General features: G+C 41.1%; 1 protein-coding gene across 1 annotated transcript in view; it reads left to right on the forward strand.

The window, feature by feature from the left end:
* The first annotated feature begins 6,407 nt into the window (after positions 1 to 6,407).
* Positions 6,408 to 19,608, forward strand: part of LOC109877599 (hydroperoxide isomerase ALOXE3-like) — a 90,772-nt gene continuing 77,571 nt past the window's right edge. Inside the window, exons 1-7 of the mRNA XM_031828217.1 lie at positions 6,408 to 6,425; positions 6,656 to 6,863; positions 7,084 to 7,165; positions 7,283 to 7,405; positions 8,171 to 8,271; positions 8,805 to 8,977; positions 10,424 to 10,567. Of these exons, the coding sequence (XP_031684077.1) occupies positions 6,408 to 6,425; positions 6,656 to 6,863; positions 7,084 to 7,165; positions 7,283 to 7,405; positions 8,171 to 8,271; positions 8,805 to 8,977; positions 10,424 to 10,567 (849 nt within the window). The remainder of the gene's footprint in view (positions 6,426 to 6,655; positions 6,864 to 7,083; positions 7,166 to 7,282; positions 7,406 to 8,170; positions 8,272 to 8,804; positions 8,978 to 10,423; positions 10,568 to 19,608) is intronic.

The following is a 19,608-nucleotide window of genomic DNA, read 5'->3' on the forward strand; positions in this document are numbered from 1 at the left end:
TGCAGTACGCCACAGGATATTTTTGTGCTGGTTAAGGGCAGTCAGGTCTGGAGTGAAGCAAGGACTATATCTGTTCCTGGTTTAACATTTTTTGAATGGGGCATGCTTATATAAGATGGTGAGGAATGCACTTTTAAAGAATAACCAGGCATTCTCTACTGGCGGAATGAGGTCAATATCCTTCCAGGATATCCGGGCCAGGTTGATTAGAAAGGCCAGCTCAATGAAGTGTTTTAGGGAGCGTTTGACAGTGATGAGGGGTGGTTGTTTGACCACAGACCCATTACGGACGCAGGCAATGAGGTGGTGATCGCTGAGATCCTGGTTGAAGACAGCAGAGGTGTATTTGGAGGGCAGGTTGGTTAGGATGATATCTATGAGGGTGCCCATGTTTATGGCTTTGGTGTTGTGCCTGGTAGGTTCATTGACAATTTGTGTGAGGTTGAGGGCATCAAGCTTAGATTGTGGAATGGCCGGAGTGTTAAGCATGTCCCAGTTTAGGTCACCTAACAGCATGAGCTCTGAAGATAGACGGGGGCAATCAATTCACATATGGTGTCCAGGTCACAGCTGGGGGCAGATGGTGGTCTATAGCAAGTGGCAACAGTGAGAGACTTGTTTCTGGAAAGGTGGATTTTTAAAAGTAGAAGCTCAAATTGTTTGAGCACAGACCTGGATAGTAGGACAGAACTCTGCAGGCTATCTCTGCAGTAGATTGCAACTCCACCCCCTTTGGCAGTTCTATCTTGTCGGAAAATATTATAGTTAGGGATGGAAATTTCAGGGTGTTTGGTGGTATTCCTAAGCCAGGATTCAGACATGGCTTGGACATCCAGGTTGACAGAGTGTGCTAAGGCAGTGCTAAGGCAAACAAACTTAGGGAGGAGGCTTCTAATGTTAACATGCATGAAACCAAGAAGTCAACAAATAAGAGCGCCTGGGGAATGGGAGTGGAGCTAGGCACTGCAGGGCGTGGATCAACCTCTACATCACCAGAGGAACAGAGGAGGAGTAGGATAAGGGTACGGCTAAAGGCTAGAAGAACTGGTCGTCTTGTACGTTCGGAACAGAGAGTAAAAGGAGCATGTTTCTGGGCACGGTAGAATAGATTTAAGGGATAATGTACAGACAAAGATAACGTAGGATGTGAATACAGCGGTAAACCTATGCATTGAGTGACGGTGAGAGAGATATTGCCTCTAGAAACATTATTTAAACCAGGTGAGGTCACCGCATGTGTGGGAGGTGGAACTAAAGGGTTAACTAAGGCGTGTTGAGCAGGGCTAGAGGCTCTACAGTGAAATAAGGCAATAATTACTAACCAAAACAGCAATGGACAAGGCATATTGACATTAGGGAGAGGCATGCATAGCAGAGTGATCATAGGGGTCCAGTGACTGGCTCGGCGGGCCAGAGACACGGCGATTCAGGCAGCTAGCGGGCCAGGGCTAGCAGAAGTACCTTAGAAGGACGTCGTGACGGAAGAAGGCTGTTGTAGCCCCCTCATGCTGTTACGTCTACAGACCAGTCGTCATGGATCAGCAGGGCTCGGTGTGGTAAAAGGGTCCAGGTCAATTAGCAAAATAGGTATAGAGGCCAAAGGATTTGTCCGATGGGCCTCTTAAGCTAACAGTCCGATATGCTCTAGACAGCTAGCGGGCCGTGATGGGCATTCAGGGGACGTCGTGACGGAGGAGCCAGTTGAAAAACCGTCGGTAGTCCAGTCGTGATGGGTCGGCGGGGGTCCAGACCAATTGACAAAATAGGTATTGTAGCCCAAGGAGCGGCTGATGGACCTCTTCGGCTAGCCGGGAGATGGGCCTAGCAAAGACTAGCTCCAGGCTAATTGGTTCTTACTTCGGGACAGAGACGTCAGCCAGGAGTGGCCACTCGAATAGCAGCTAGCTAGCTGCGATGATCCAGAGGAAAAAGTTCAGAGCTTGCGGTAGGAATCCGGATATATGGAGAAAAATAAGTCCGATTTGCTCTGGTTTGAGTCGTGCTGTGCAGACTGGCGAGAGTTGTCCGGGCTAAAGATAGCTGATGACCGCTAGCATTGGCTAGCTGACTACTAGCTAGTAGCTAGTTAGCTGGCTAGCTTCTTCTGGGGTTTCCAGTTCAAAAGTAAAGAAAATATCAGATCCATACCACATTGGGTGAGGCGGATTGCAGGAGAGTATGTTGAAGTTGAGGTTAAGAAAAATAAAAATAAATATATGAGAAGAAAAAATATATAAAAATATATATAAGACGAGGACAAAATACATCTGACTGCTACGCCATCTTGGATACCATGTGATGCCATAGATGTGGTATTACAGCATATTTTCAACACTGTGTTGCTCTTTATTATGTTGAAGAAACAAGTTTCACCCTTACCTACTTACCTACATCAGGGCATGTATCAGATGATACCTAGATAAGAACCTGTATCAGATGATACCTAGATAAGAACCTGTATCAGATGATACCTAGATAAAAACCTGTATCAGATGATACCTAGATAAGAACCTGTATCAGATGATACCTAGATAAGAACCTGTATCAGATCAAATCAAACTTTATTTGTCACATGCACTGAATACAACAAGTGTAGATACCAACAGTGCAGTTCAAGAAGAGATAAGAAAATATTTACCAAGTAGACTGAAATAAAAAGTAATAATAAAAGTAACACAATAAGAATAACAATAACGAGGCTATCTACAGGGGGCACTGGTACCGAGTCAGTGTTCGGGGGTACAGGTTAGTTGAGGTAATTTGTACATGTAGGTGGGGGTGAAGTGACTATGCATAGATGATACCTAGATCGGGGCCCGTATCAGATGATACCTACATCAGGGCCTGTATCAGATGATACCTAGATAAGAACCTTTTTTAGATGATACCTGGATAATGCCCATTATCAGATGATACCTAGATAAGAACCTGTATCAGATGATACCTAGATAAAAACCTGTATCAGATGATACCTAGATAAGAACCTGTATCAGATGATACCTAGATAAGAACCTGTATCAGATCAAATCAAACTTTATTTGTCACATGCACTGAATACAACAAGTGTAGACTTTACCGTGAAATGCTCACTTACAAGCCCTTAACCAACAGTGCAGTTCAAGAAGAGATAAGAAAATATTTACCAAGTAGACTGAAATAAAAAGTAATAATAAAAGTAACACAATAAGAATAACAATAACGAGGCTATCTACAGGGGGCACTGGTACCGAGTCAGTGTTCGGGGGTACAGGTTAGTTGAGGTAATTTGTACATGTAGGTGGGGGTGAAGTGACTATGCATAGATGATACCTAGATCGGGGCCCGTATCAGATGATACCTACATCAGGGCCTGTATCAGATGATACCTATATAAGAACCTTTTTTAGATGATACCTAGATAATGCCCATTATCAGATGATACCTACATAAGGACCTGTATCAGACGATACCTACATAAGGACCTGTATCAGACGATACCTACATCAGGGCCTGTATCAGATTATGCCTACATCAGGGCCTGTATCAGATGATGCCTACATAAGGACCTGTATCAGACGAAACCTACATCAGGGCCTGTATCAGATGATGCCTACATCAGGGCCTGTATCAGATGATGCCTACATCAGGGCCTGTTTCAGATGATACCTACATCAGGGTCTGTATCAGATGATGCCTACATCAGGGCCTGTATCAGATGATACCTACATCAGGGCCTGTATCAGACGATACCTACATCAGGGCCTGTATCAGATGATGCCTACATCAGGGCCTGTATCAGATTATGCCTACATCAGGGCCTGTATCAGATGATACCTACATAAGGACCTGTATCAGATTATACCTAGATCAGGGCCAGCATCAGATGATGCCTACATCAGGGCCTGTATCAGATGATACCTAGATCAGGGCCTGTATCAGATGATACCTACATCAGGGCCTGTATCAGATGATACCTAGATCAGGGCCAGTATCAGATGCACATTGCAGAAACTAGACAACTGCATGTTCTCTAAGTACGCAGAGATGGAATTATGTCAGCACTGACAACTGTTGTTCTGATTAAAAAACAATAAAACTGGCCTTTAGACTAGTTGTGTATCTGGAGCATCAGCATTTGTGGTTCGATTACAGGCTCAAAATGGCGAGAAACAAAGACCTTTCTTCTATTCTTGTTCTGAGAAATGAAGGCTATTCCATGTGAGAAATTTCCAAGAAACTGAAGATCTCATACAACGCTGTGTACTACTCCCTTCACAGAACAACACAAACTGGCTCTAACCAGAATAGACATGTATAGTGTTGAGCCATCCACATACATAGACACAGTGGCCTTACTCAAAGCCAGTGGCATGTTGTAAGTAAAGATTGAAAAAAGCAAAGGGCTTAAACAGCTACCCTGGGAAATTCCTGTTTTTAACTGGAATATATTTGATAGGCTTCCATTAAAGAACACCCTCTGTGTTCTGGTAGACAAGTAACTCTTTATCCACATTATAGAAGGGGTGTAAAGCCATAACATCAGTTTTTTCAGCCCGCACAATCATTTTATTATAAATGTCTCTCAGCCAATCATCAGTTATTTATGTAAGTGCTGTGCTTGTTGAGTGTTCTCTATATGCATGCAGGAAGTCTGTTGTCAATTTGTTTATTGTGACATAGCATCGTATCTGGTAAAATACAATTTTTTACAGAAGTTTACTAAGGGTTGGTAGCAGGCTGATTGGTCGGTTATTTGAGCTAATAAAGGGGGATTTAGTATTCTTGGGTAGCAGGTTTGAGGGCACACACTTTCAAGTAGTTTGAAGATGTGGCAAATAGGAGTGGCAACATCGTCCGCTATTATCCTCAGTAATTTTCCATCCATATTGTCAGACCCCGGTGGCTTGTGAAAGACTTGTGAAATCCTGTTTGGATATCTTGCAGACCACCTAAACAGAGTCTGTGACAACAATTCAATTTTCCACATGTAACTTGCATTGCAGTGCTGAGCAAACATTTAACTGCATGCCCTCAGAACTGGGAAAGTGGCATTACAACACCCTTTCAACCATGGCTCAACCTTTACAAGCAGATTCAACACTTCTGCTGTGTATTTACAATAGGTGATTGGTTAACGCTTCGCTATCAACAGTGGCAGAATTTATCATGCAGGATGAGCAAAGTCAATGGAGGGAAGTAACACCCAATATGTACTCAGGGTTCTGCACACTACTCCAGCCAGGTATAAAACAAGCAGTATGGAAGGTGATCATTACATGCATGTTAAGGCACAGTTAACAGGGTACTACAAACTATCAACCAATCAGGTAAGGGAACTCTGAATGTTTTATTTTTGATTATATGGGAGACATTTTCATCAAGCAAAAGAGCACAGATGTGTGCAGAAAATACAGTTCAACTTGATGTGCAGCGTGATTTCATGTTTTGTTTTACTCTACTATGTGTAGAATGAGGAGGCTATTATTTAACCAGAGATCAGTGTACTGAGCCATGAATGCAATGCACACAATGCAATGGGTATTTTGGATAATATGCACATTGAATAAGCATATTACTCCTGTCTATGGTTAATTTTCTCACTGCCATTTGCTTGTGCAAAATGTCCCGGAACATGCTGTGTGTATGCAATAATTGTGGCTTTGCAAGTTTGTTATTCAAGCAAGAATACCCTCAAAACAGTTTTTGTTATTAAAATGGATCAATCGATATCATGCAAGTCTTAATATTTGCAGAAATATTTGCACTGCCTACATTGAATGAACTGTTGTTTGCTGTGCAGTCTCAGTGTGTGCAGATAAGCCTATCATAGTGTTTTTCAGAGTCAAAATGCCAAAATACAAGGTGACTGTGCACACACACAACATCGCAACTGGCACCACGATGAACAACATCTTCATCAAGCTGATTGGCGAAAAAGGAGAGAGTAAGCGCACGTGGCTCACTAGCTTGAAGGGAATCTTCTATCAAGACACAGTAAGTCAGTGCTCCTATCAGTACTAAGATATATTTCTCTTTAAATCTAGAATCCTTAATTGAAACAATAACAAAGAGGCACCCCGCCTCTGTTTTGGTAAAAAGCTAAGGGATGGGCTTGTAGAAATGTCACCATTCTCAAACTCATGGAAGAATGTGTACTTTTAACCATGTTTTGTGGCTATAGCTTAGTGTTTGTTCACATTTACATTGCTTACAATCATTGGGTTCTGATTGGGTACGACAGTTGAACTAAGCAATTATAAATTATATTCAAGAATCTATGAGTATATATAATTTATAAGTCCCAAAAAATGGATGTAGCAACAAATGATTCTAGCTTCAATAAACTTACCATTTGCATTTTTCAAAGACTGTACTCAAAACACACCCAAACGCACCCAATATGTTCATACACATATAGTGTATATGACATGAAGACTTTGTTGCCTGTATGTTGGGCCCTTAAGTAATAATAATGGTAGTCCAGGATTAGTTATATTTGCCTTTGTTACTTGCTTTCTCACACAGTCCAGATTCCGCTCTCATCTTCTCTCTCTGCCCTTCCCTTTCTCTCTCTCTCACTCACTCACTCCCTCCCTCCCTCCATCTCATTCTCTCATTCCCTCCATCTATCTCTCACTTCCTCCATCTCTCTCTCTCTCCCCTGCTCTCTCTGCAGGGGTCTCGTGAATTCGACGTGGTGTGCCCCTTTTCACTTGGCAAGCTGGTGCTGATAGAGCTGGACAAACAGCCCCTCCCACTCTTCCCCCTGGATGCCTGGTTCCCATCCAAGGTTGTTGTGACGACACCAGAGAGAGGCACATGCCAGTTCCCTGTCTACTGTTGGATTATGGACAAGGAAGTGCACCTGTTCAGAGAGGGCACAGGTCAGCACGGTGTGACGTTATGAAACAACATCACATGCAAACATGTTAGAATGAGTAATGCTTGGGGAAAAAGTGGATACTTGCAGCCATTGTGGGTGGGGGGGGGCATTTTCTTTGTGTGTGTATGATGTCACTAAGTTTTAAAAGCTACTTTTCCTCTTAGGGCCACCGTACATACAGTAATACATGCATGTGATTAACTAGATTTTTTTTTTTTCAGCTAAAAGGCTCTGTGATGAAACTAATCATCTTGCCAGGTACAGCAGGGAACTGGAGATGAAGACGAGAACTGAGCTGTACTGGTAGGTGCTGTGGTCTTTCGTCCTAGCTGCCCAGTCTGTCCATTATATCTGACCAACCTCCATATATTTCCTGCTCCTCCTCTTTCTCCTGCTCCTCCTGCTCCTCCTCCTACTCAGCTGGGATACCTACAAGGAGGGTTTCCCCGGCAGCATGAAGGCAGACAACCCTCTGGATCTTCCCAGCGAGATCCAATTCTCGTTCACCAAGGCCACCCAGTTCCTCTTCACCGCCGCCACCGGGTGAGTTCCTCACCTAAGCCAAATGTATACCCGACTAGAGTACACAACACGAGAATGCAATGTGCTACTCATAATGGCTTCCCTATTTGGTTATGTGGTAAGTTACAGAATGAGGAATTGGCTTGCTCAACTCGAAAGTCTGTAGTAACAAAAAGTTGTTGGGTGCCGGGTTCAAAAGGCATGCACTAGAGGGGAAAAACCCCAAAAACCCTCATTCATTAAAATATTCTTTACATTTTAATGTATTTTTAGGCACTAGAAGTTGTGAAAAATAGTAGAATAATGTATGTGAATAATGAATGTAAATTATGATTGTGAAAAAAGATACGACAATGTTTCATCATTTATAACTATGTGTGAATGTGTGAATGTGTGAATTTTTCTCCAAAAGCTGATGAAGTATGTCGCCCAAATGGGTCTGATTGCTCTGCCCTCTCCTGCTGATAATTACATTCAAACTTAAGAATAGTTCAGTGCGGATTTGAGCTTTTTTCCTTTGTCCAGTACGTGGTGAGTTTAACATTTTGGGTTGCATACACTTGCATATTTTTACGACTATGCAGGGCAGCCATTTTTGCGTAGCTAATTGCGCTGTGTACGTCGGGCATAATTCATCCTCTAAGGACAGTTCAAATAGTACTTCCTGCAGAAGATCATTAATACTCTTCTAAAGTATTCCATTCATTTATATTGTTGAGTTGTACATTTGCTCTGCGAAACTCTATTGTCTCAGCTTGACATAGTTCCTTGTCTCCCATTCTGTAGGATCACTGAGCTGAAACTAATGGGGTATTCTGACAGCAAGAAGAGCTGGAAAAACATTGATGAAATCAGCAATGTCTGCCTCAATAGAACTGTCATCTCAGGTGAGTGCATTTCATAGGTGCTTTTGCAATATTAACTCCAGGGGCCTGTTTATTAAGTGGTAAACGTTTTGAAACAAAGAGAAAGGGGGCAGTAATACTACTTGATTACTACTACCAGTCAAAAGATTGGACACACCTACCCATTCAAGTTTTTTATCTTCATTTTCACAATTTTCTATATTTTAGAATAATAGTGAAGACATTAAAACTATGAAATAACACATATGGAATCATGTAGTAACCAAAAAAGTGTTAAACAAATATTTTATATTTGAGATTCTTCAAAGTAGCAACCCTTTGGCTTGATGACAGCTTTGCACACTCTTGGCATTCTCTTAACCAGCTTCAAACTTTTGACTGGTATTCTACGTACTGAAAACGACCCTGGTTTACTAGGCATAATCTGGAAGAAAACAGACTGAAACAGGGAGGGAATACCTGTCCAATAAGAAACTATTGATTTTATTTTCTGTTGCAAAAGGTTTTGCTATGGTGTGCACTAATTAATACGACCCAGAATTTCCTCCTTCCAGACTACGCACAGGAGCACTGGAAGGAAGATGAGTTTTTCGGGTACCAGTATCTGAACGGCTGCAACCCCATTTTGATCCGTCGCTGCTCGGAGTTGCCGGCAAAATTCCCCGTCACAGGAGACATGGTCAAGCCCTCTCTTCGTGGATCGTCCAGCCTCCTAAAGGAATTGCAGGTACTGTATAGTATGTCAAAATGGGACTCTTTGTTAAAAGTTGGCTAAATTATTTGCAGTACCACTTCACTTCTACCAAGGGTGGCGCTGGACTAGGGGCAGTCCTCTTGGACTAAGGTGAATATCTTAGATATTCACAATTATCAATGGAAGTCAATAGAGATCCCTTTGTTGGATGTCTAGATGTCCACTTTCTTGGACCATCAGAACCATGTACCAGATTCCTTTTTGGACCTACAGATTACATTTGTGGAGGTCCATCCAGTATGTTTCTCAATAGCTAGGTTTCCATCCAATTGGCGATAGATTTCATGCAAATATTCTCAATTCCACATAAAAACAATATGCACATTTCCCCACGATAGATGTTTCCATCAAATTGACCTGTTGCGGATATAAGTCTGTGTGATGATGTAGTGCACATAAAAATAACCTTTGTGGTTAAATTCCCATGTACCCAAACATAAAAATAACCTTTATGGTTCCCATGTACCCAAACATAAAAATAACCTTTGTGGTTCTCATGTACCCAAACATAAATTTAACCTTTGTGATTAAATTCCCATGTACCAAAACATAAAACATTTAAACATGTAAATGGCATTTCCATCGCATTTTCAACTCTGATGGCTTTGTCACAATAATTTTTCCGTTATATAGCGAATGTGCCCACTCTGGTCTTGGCTCGTGCACTCTAGCCAACAGTTGGCAGATACAGTGCAGGTATATGACTACATGATGACATTATTATATCGACAAAAAATATAATTTTTATTTATCAATGGCAGTCAAGCATCTGACATCATGTCACCAGAAAATGACCCTAGATATGTATTGGAAAGGAGCATCAAGTTCATCACTGTGCACTTTCACCACCCTGTGAAGTTCATCATAACTTATTTCATCTAATAAACTGCATGTTTTCCTGAGTCGTAGTGAGAGGACCACACAACATGTCATGTGACTCCAAGTTTATTTAGATATGATGGTTATTATATCCAATTTTTGCACATAAAAGTGCCATTCCACCACCATGTCTCGCATAAAACATTTTACAGACACAAAAATATCCCACCTTGTCTAGCATATTTTGTTTTGTTGACATGCTGAGGGTTTACAGACAAACATTCTGTTTCCTTCAGGCCTGTCGTGACATTTTCTATCTGACATGTACTTCAAAAATGTTGGATGAAACCTGGTCACTGAAAAAATGAAAAACATCCCTGTATTCCTTTCTTTGATGTTTTGTGGGGGGGATGGTAACCCTAAAATCCAAGAAAGTAATCGCAAAAATAACTTTATTGGATGTTTTTGGGGATAATCCTAGTAAAACACAGAGCTACAATATCTGTCCCATTCCAAAATATCAAGAAAGTGGACCATAATCCTAACCTGTTGCATTGTAACTTGTGGATTTATTCTCCCATGTCATCCAATCCCAAACAGAGCGGCAACATATTCCTGCTTGACTACAAGAACCTGGATGGATTAAAGGCAAACGTGATCCATACGAAAAAACAGTACATGGCGGCTCCTCTGGTTCTGCTCTACAGAACCCCTGATGACAAGCTGGTTCCCATCGCCATCCAGGTAAGGTTGCCCTAACTAACTTTGAAGTGAAGACTACAGTCACGGAGACCATTACAAGTGAGAGAGTCTGTAAACCCATCAAGTTTCAATCTCCTTTAGAGAGCCCACTTACCCATGGAGGCTGGTGGAGATAGAAATGGAGAGTACAGGCTCATTACTACCGCTCCCTTTTTTACGTTCCAAACATTACAACTAGCCTGTCCTCCCCATGTTTCCCTCCACCAGCCTCCACTGTATCTGACAGCGCCCAAAGAAAATATGTTTGATATTGTCTTCAAATGCTTTGAATTAATGCATTACACACTTAGAACATATGGTTCATCAAGGGTGCTTTGGGAAGGGTGATGGTTTTATGTGAAACCTTTGAGTCCTTCAATGATTCTTTGGAGTTCAGAAAAGGGTTCTTTCCTCTTTTGTGGTAATTCAAATGTGTGTGTGGGGGGCAGATCATAATTATTTTGGGTTGTGGTTTGCTCAAGGCTCTAACCTTCTAACTAACCTTCCACAGAGTTACATTATTTTCCAGAGTACGCATAGAGCCCCTGTCACGCCCTGACCGTAGATTGCTTTGTATGTTTCTATTTTTTGTTTGGTCAGGGTGTGATGTGGGTGGGTATTCTATGTTGTATGTCTAGGTGTTGTGTTTCTATGTTTAGGCCTGGTATGGTCCTTTATTTGCTTGTTTTCTGTGTTCAGTGGAATAAATATGATGAACACTTACAACGCTGCATATTGGTCCGATATTTCTTACTCCTCCTCAGAAGAGGAAGATGACAACCATTACAGCCCCGAGTTGATTATCCCTTTTATACCATGGCTATAATTTAGCACATTTACTGCTAGAAATGTGTTCCTTTGCAGGGATAAAAGAGTTCAACATCCACTGAAATAGCTAGCAAGTTTACTAGATAGCGACACTAGTTGCCTGGGTAACCAAAAATACTTGCTAGTTTAGCTAACCAAACCATCAGTCCTAGCTTGCTATTATAAATTTGAATTCAACAATGCCACTAACATTATCCTAAAGCCATGTGCGCATTGTTGAGCTTATAATATGAATAAAACATTTTTTTAAACAAATGTATCAACAGTTTTAAGCTAAACGGTCTGATCTGTTGCTTTAGCCTATTGCATTTTTACATTTTTCATGTGCAGTGGTTGTATGCATTTTGAATCTGTCATTCTTTTGAACCATAGACATATTTTGTATCATCCCAGGGATGACGGGAAGCCCTTAATTATAAAGACATAACAAGTAGGCTATTTGGTTGTAATTGTAATGTTGCAACATTTTATAGACTATCAAGGGTGTCCAACCATCCTCCAGGAGAGCCTTAAAGGGGCAGTGTTGTATTTTGAGACTGATTGAAGAAGCCAATAGACAGAGTGTAGCCTCCATGTTTGTCTGATTCTCTATGGTTAAAAAAATCTAGTAATGCATTTAATTTTGTAAAGTGGTTCCTTGCATCATACAATGATGTACAAAACATACAAATGGTGTTACAGACCTTTTTTTTGTGTCTTGAGCTTTTGGTAAAAATGTTTCCTACTTGTCCTAAAGACAAGTGGCTAAAAAAGTGAATGTCAAGCCCTAAACCAAAAAGAGTTGTAACGATAGCAGAACCCTTTTGGTGCTATGTAGAACCATTTTTATAGTTATTTATAGAACTTTAGGAAAGGGTTCTTTATAGCACCATAAATGTTCCATTTATAACCTTATGTTCATGGTTATTTATAGAACCTTCAAAAAAGGGTTCTATGTAGCACCAAAAAGGAATCCGCTATTGTTATTATTTGTATTTTTTCATTAAACAGGGATTATGTTGCTGGTAGCCATCTATGAGGTACCTAACACTCTCTCTCTCCACAGCTGAAGCAGAAGCCTGCAAAAGACAACCCAATCTTCCTTCCTACTGACTCTGAGTATGACTGGCTCCTGGCCAAGATCTTTGTGAGGAGCGCTGACTTTCAAGAGCACCAGCTCAACGTCCACCTGCTGCGCACTCACCTCCTGGCTGAGGTGTTCGCTGTAGCATTGTTGCGCAACATGCCCATGGTGCACCCCCTCTACAAGGTACATAACACAGTACAGCATAGCATAACATAGCATAAACCCAGGAGGTTGGTAGCACCCTATTTGGGGAGGACGGGCTGGTGGTAATGGCTGGAGTGGAATGTTATCAAACACATGGCTTCCATTCACTCCATTCCAGCCTTTACTATGAGCCGTCCTCCCCTCAGCAGCCTCCACTGAGCATAACATAGCATTGCATAACATAATATAGCATAGCATAGCATAATATAGCATAACATAGTATAGCATAACATATCATAGCATAACATAGCATAACATAATATAGCATAGCATAACATAATATAATATAGTTTAGCATAACATAGCATTGAATAGCATAACATCATATAGCATACAACAAGATAATATATCATAGCATAACAGAATATAGCATAGCATAACATAACATAATATAGCATAGCATAATATAATATAGCATAACATAATATAGCATAGCATGTCCAGTTGAAAAGTATAGTGCTCCAAGGATCACATGCACCGAATATAACAGCTGTAGACCCTACTGTGAAATGCTTACTTATCAACAATGCAGTTTTAAGCAAATAGAGTTTAGAAAATATTGACTAAATCAACTAAAGTACAAAAAAATAACACAATAAAACAACAATAACGAGGCTATATACAGGTGGTACCGGTACCGAGTCAATGTGCGGGAATACAGGTTACTCGAGGTAATTGAGGTCATTTGTACATTTAGGCAGTGGTAAAGTGAGGGGTGAGGTCAATATAAATAGTGGCCATTTAATTGATTGTTCAGCAATCTTATGGCTTGTGGGTAGAAGCTGTTAATGAGCCTTTTGGACCTAGACTTGGCGCTCCAGTACCGCTTGCCGTGCGGTAGCAGAGAGAGCAGTCTATGACTTGGGTGACTCGAGTCTTTGACAAATTTTGGGGCCTTCCTCTGACACTGCCTAGTATAGAGGTCCTGGATGGCAGGAAGCTTAGCCCCAGTGATGCACTGGCCCATATACACTACCCTCTGTAGCGCCTTACAGTCGGATGCCGAGTAGTTGCCATACCAGGCGGTGATGCAACTGGTCAGGATGCTCTCAATGGTGCAGCTGTAGAACTTTTTGATGATCTGAGGACCCATGGCAAATCTCTTCGGTCTCCTGTGGGGGAATAGGCATTGTTGTGCCCTCTTCCCGACTGTCTTGGTGTGTTTGGACCATGACAGAGGATAATGACACATGAAAGTATAATACATTTCTTTCTAATGTGGTCCTCCAGACAGTCCTTACTAATGCCAGTTTGTTTCTCCCTTGAGATTGTTGACCATCCATCCTTTTCTCCACCCTGGTTTACTGCTTTAGCTTCTGATTCCACATACCCGCTACTCCCTCCAGATCAACCTCTTGGCCCGGGCATTTCTAATAGCTGATGAAGGAGTTTTCACTCAGGTAGGCTACTGAGTGGACTGTTTCCATAGAAGTGTGTGGTGTCCATATTAGGAATCACACATCCATGGAAGTTGTGTCAGAGTCAGCATACATGCGGTTGTATGTCTTGTAGTGAACCTACAGTACCCCCAAGTATTGTCATTTGGCCCTCCTGGTCAACATACTTGCTGGTAGGTTCACTATCTCTCATAGAACCAGTGTAATATTGCAGCTTAGTTAAAGTACATTATAATGTTACAGAATTATGTAATCAAGTAACTTTAAGTGACTTGCAGTTTGCTGCTTCGGGCGGAGAGGCGATGAATGAGATCCTGAGGAGATCTGTGGCCTCATTGACCTACAGCTCCCTCTGTATGCCGGAAGACATCACTGCACGAGGTCTGGAGTCAGTCCCCAACAACTACTACAGGGATGATGGACTCAAGCTGTGGGACATCATCCACAGGTAGGCTACGACAGAGCAAACCTACATGGTGGTAGTACAGTATCATCAGCTGGCAGAATCTACAGTGAAAGCATAGCTCTACATAGATATGATATCTTCTTCCTTCGTTCTTCCGTTGTCGCCTTCCGTATAGGTTTGTAGAGGAAGTGATTAGTTTCTATTACAAGAGTGACTCAGAGGTCCGGGAAGACCAGGAAGTACAGAACTGGATCAAGGATATCTTTGACCATGGCTTCCTGGCCCAAGAATGCACAGGTGACGATGTACAGGGTAATAGGGGGGGGTGTTGTAATGACGTATGGTGAAATGTCTTGTTTTTGCCAATATGTTTTTTGGTTTCTGGTCCATAACTTCCCCGACATAACTCACAACTTCCATGGACGTGACTGTCCTATAGTAACAGTCCACCCAGATCCACTGGCATAACTCCATTCATCACACACCTCTCTCCGTTCTTATCTTTCTGTCCAGGAATCCCTCAGTCTTTCTCTACTGTGCCAGAGGTCGTCAAGTTCGTCACCGTGGTGATCTTCACCTGCTCAGGCCAGCATTCTGCTGTCAACTCTGGACAGGTGGGTGTAGCGTAGCCCATACTTCTTTTCAGGTGTGTTATAAATCTAAATCTAAGCACTACTGACGTTTTCTGCCTCCTCTACCATTTAGGAAGATACGTATTTGTAAAAATGTTGCAAGGTTTTGCTGTAACTCCTTGCCACTATCATATCATCATTTTAGAATAGCAGCATATTGGATGTCAGTAATAATAAGTCATTCTTCTTCTTGTTACAGTATGACTATGGTGGCTGGATGCCCAACACCCCCATCTCCCTGAAACAGCCACCTCCCACCACTAAGGGGCAGTCTACTGAGAGCACCATGCTGAAGACCTTCCCAGATGTCGGCACAACAGCACAGGGCATGTCCACTATGTGGCTCCTTAGCAAGCAATCCACTGACTTTGTGAGTCTGCCATCTTTCATGAACTATTATCAATATCATCTAGGCCCAAAATACTATATTTAGCTACAAAATATCCTATTTACGTTGTCGTATCTATGGCATCATTTGACTGAAGACTTATTTATCAAATAACTCTCTGTAATTATTATTACGCGATTTAACTGATTAATCATGTAACTGTAATTAACTAGGAAGTCGGGGCACCAAGGAAAATATTCAGATTACAAAGTTATAATTTTCCTCATACAACTTTTCAGATATTTTAATATCTGATCAATTAGTCTTCTTAATTAATGAACTATTTACTTTACCTCACATTAGTCTCATTCCAAACATCGTAAATTGTTGGTTATCTGCACAAACCCAGTCTTCACTATGAGTCATCCATACCTCATTTGAATTAAATAATTTATTTACTAACTAAGTAATTCACAGAAATGCATAAACAAACAGTAGATAGTTACAAGGATATGATAACGGAGTTTCCCTAGTGGGATAAACCGGCATCGCAGCTTGGTGTACAAAAGGAAAGTGGGGGTCGACTGAGATAAGACAACACACAGTTGATAATTATATCAATTGAAATGCTAATCCTTTGCACATGAACGCTCACTCATTCAGGAACAATTGCAATCAATATATATATTTACGCTCAGTGTGTCATCGGGGTCTCTGTTGAAAAGTTTATTTCTGTTGGAGAGTCTGTCTGCCCTCTCTGTCATGGTTAGAATGGATAGTTCAGAGTGACATTCATTCATGTTGTTATGGATAGATGTTTCGGCGGTCGGCGGTCTTCGCGTTCAATGATACCGAATTCCTAGCTGCAGACTAGTAATTAATATCAAAGACTTGTTCTTATTCTGTCGGTATCGATAGTCTAAGAGTTTAACCACTTGGGATGGTTAAAAGATTCAGCAGTCTGGTCTCAAACCTTGGCCCTCTCGTTATCGAGGTAAGCTGGTCTGCAACCTTTGTCCTCTCGTAATTGAGAGAAACATGGTCTGTTGAGAAATTCTCAAGGTGGGGCTTTTATTCGGGAGAGCAGAAAAAGGCTGTCTCATGACGCCAGGTCCTAACTGTGCTCATGGGCGGTCCTCTGATTTAGTTAAATTCAAAAGGAAAGTGGAGTTTCCTTCATTAAACAGTCCAAAATCACATTACATAATTTTACAAACAGTATCATCCTCACTCATTCATCTTATACAACAATTAGATGTAAACCTCATATCTGAGGTTATTATATAAACAGCTTTATGGTAATAGCCCTTTATGGTATTGTCTCCCATGAGTTTCACAAAATTGTACCAAAAGGACCCGTTCGTAGCTGGATTCTTCGCCGATCTTTTATACCATCTCCAGGACATAAATGTTGTTCGGACCTCAAGTTCTGTGAGGAGGAAGAAATTCCTTTGTTCTCTTCTATGAAAACTTTACTCTCTCACTATACTGTGGCCATGACGAGAATTTACGACCTCTCTCTGACCACAGCAGCCTGGGTGTAGAAGACAGGGGGGTAGGGGGATGGTGTATAGAAAAGGGCTGGTGCAGAGGGAGAGGTGCTCGCTGTACCCAAAGAGGGCAACATCATGACAACATGTGCTTTTTAATGTTAATGATTTAGTAACTAGCAATATTTTGCTAACTTCAATTATTCTCCATATGCAGGTGACCCTTGGCCAGTACCCAGAGGAGCACTTCAACGAGATACCACCCTGCAGGATGATTCAGAAATTCCAGACGGATCTGAAGGTCTTCAGCGAGACCGTCAAGGCCAGGAACTCTGGACTACCAGTGCCATACACCTACATGGACCCTGCTTTGGTGGAGAACAGCGTGGCCATTTAGATAAGCCAAAGTCCTAGACCAGGGTCCAGTTCATTAGGCACTAATTGGAAGAAAACTGAGGACCTACCTGGACTTTTCCAGTTAGGTTTATTTTTGTTGTACTTTGTGCAGCTTTTTAAAATGTTTTCCATTGAGTGCCCTGATGAACATGACCCAATGATTCTGGAGGCATGCGCTAGTAAATATGCTTCAATCTATAAAATGTTTTATTGAGCATGATCATTTTTGAGGCTTCAATAAACTAATGTCTTAATTCAATCAGATAAAGGGAAATTGCACTGTGGGTTCAGTCAGAATGTTATCGCTGTATCAGAAGTGTTAACTGTTAAACCAACACACACCGCCACATGGTGTCTCTCACAGACTAAGAACACTTGTTGATGTTATTATTACCTTTGTACGTGTTAATGGATGTTAAGAAATACAGGGTATTTTTGACGGATTCATTTCTGGTGCCATATAACTATGGACTACAGGGACTCCTGGTGAAAATGAGTTCTCCTGCTAAATGATGTGACACTGAAATGTTGATGAACAGTAAACAAGTGTCAGAATAATATGAGAGAACAATAGGTGTGACTCTCATTTACAATTAAAAGCTCATCATTTTTATCTCTAGTCTTCTTGTGATATTTGCCACATCTCATTTTGGTTGAAGCCCTGTCTACCTCATGTATTAATAAAAAAATAAATGTATAAAAATGATGAAGTTATACTCTCATTCCCTGCTTGAATTAAGTCACCTTTATCATCCTGACCCGAACCAAACTGGTTCCAACAATGTAACCAGGCCATCTCAGTACAGGCTGGCTCAGTTCGGCCCAGTACACAGCAAAAGTGTTGGGTCCCTAACACCATGAGTGTTTCAAATTCTGCCATAAATGACCACTTTGTTAGTGCTGATGCTGTTACACTTACTCAGTGTTAGGGAATGACATGTATTTATATTTTTAACACTGTAGGTTAAACCTCCCTGACCAAGGCCCTTCTCCCCCGATTGCTCAGTTTGGCTTTGCGGCCTGCTCGAGGAAGAGTCTAGGTGGTTCCAAACTTCTTCCATTTAAGAATGATGAGGCCACTGTGTTCTTGGGGACCTTCTATGCGACAGATATTTTTTGGTACCCTTCCCCAGATCTGTGCCTTGACACAATCCTGTCTCAGAGCTCTACGGACAATTCCTTCGACCTCATGGCTTGGTTTTTGCTCTGACATGCACTGTCAACTGTGGGACCTTTATATAGACAGGTGTGTCTTTCCAAATCATGTTCAATCAATTGAATTTACCACAGGTGGACTCCAGTCAAGTTGTAGAAATCTCAAGGATTATCAATGGAAACAGGATGTACCCAAGCTCAATTTCGAGTCTCATAGCAAAGGGTCTGAATACTTATGCAAATAAGGAATTTCTCCTTTTCCATATATATGTATGTATATATGTATATATGTATATATACATACATACATACATACATACATACATACATACATACATACATACATACATACATACATACATACATACATACATACATACATACATACATACATACATACATACATACATACATACAAAACATTGGTCTGAAAGTTAAATCAAAGGCATTTAATAACATTGTAAAATGAATTAATTCCATTATACAACGCAAAAGCAAACTTTTAAATGAATGATCATTTAGAGATGGAAAACCTCAGCATCAAAAAGAGACATGAGAACCTTTTAAAACCATTTGTTCTGACGGTATTCAAACTATGAGTTGTTGACCAATAGTTAACTTCCAATCAGATCACCAGACCTACAGGATGTGATCAAAACACTTCTACTCCCCAGAGGTGGGAACAATGCACGTAGGCAGAATTCCTCAGAAAGACATGTTTGTGTAATGATTGTATTCCTCAGAGTTTCATGCCTAGACCTGACACTCCCATGTCTGTGTAATGATTGTATTCCTCAGAAGAGTTCCATACCAATACTTGACCCTCCCAAACCTACAGTAACAGTCAATAGTTGACACACCTACTCACTGCAGTTTTTCTTTATGTTTACTATTTTCTACATTGTAGAATAATAGTGATGATATCAAAGCTACAAAAAAACACATGGAATCACGTAGAAACCAAAAAAGTGTTAAGCAAATCAAAATATATTTTATATTTCAGATTCTTCAAAGTAGCCACCATTTGGCTTGATGACAGCTTTGCAAACTCTTGGCATTCTCTCAACCAGCATCACCTGGAATGCTTTTACAACAGTCTTGAATTAGTTTCCACATATGCTGAGCACTTGTTGGCAACTTTT

The sequence above is a fragment of the Oncorhynchus kisutch genome, linkage group LG7 (genome assembly GCF_002021735.2).
Source record: "Oncorhynchus kisutch isolate 150728-3 linkage group LG7, Okis_V2, whole genome shotgun sequence".
In the NCBI taxonomy this organism is placed as follows: domain Eukaryota; kingdom Metazoa; phylum Chordata; class Actinopteri; order Salmoniformes; family Salmonidae; genus Oncorhynchus; species Oncorhynchus kisutch.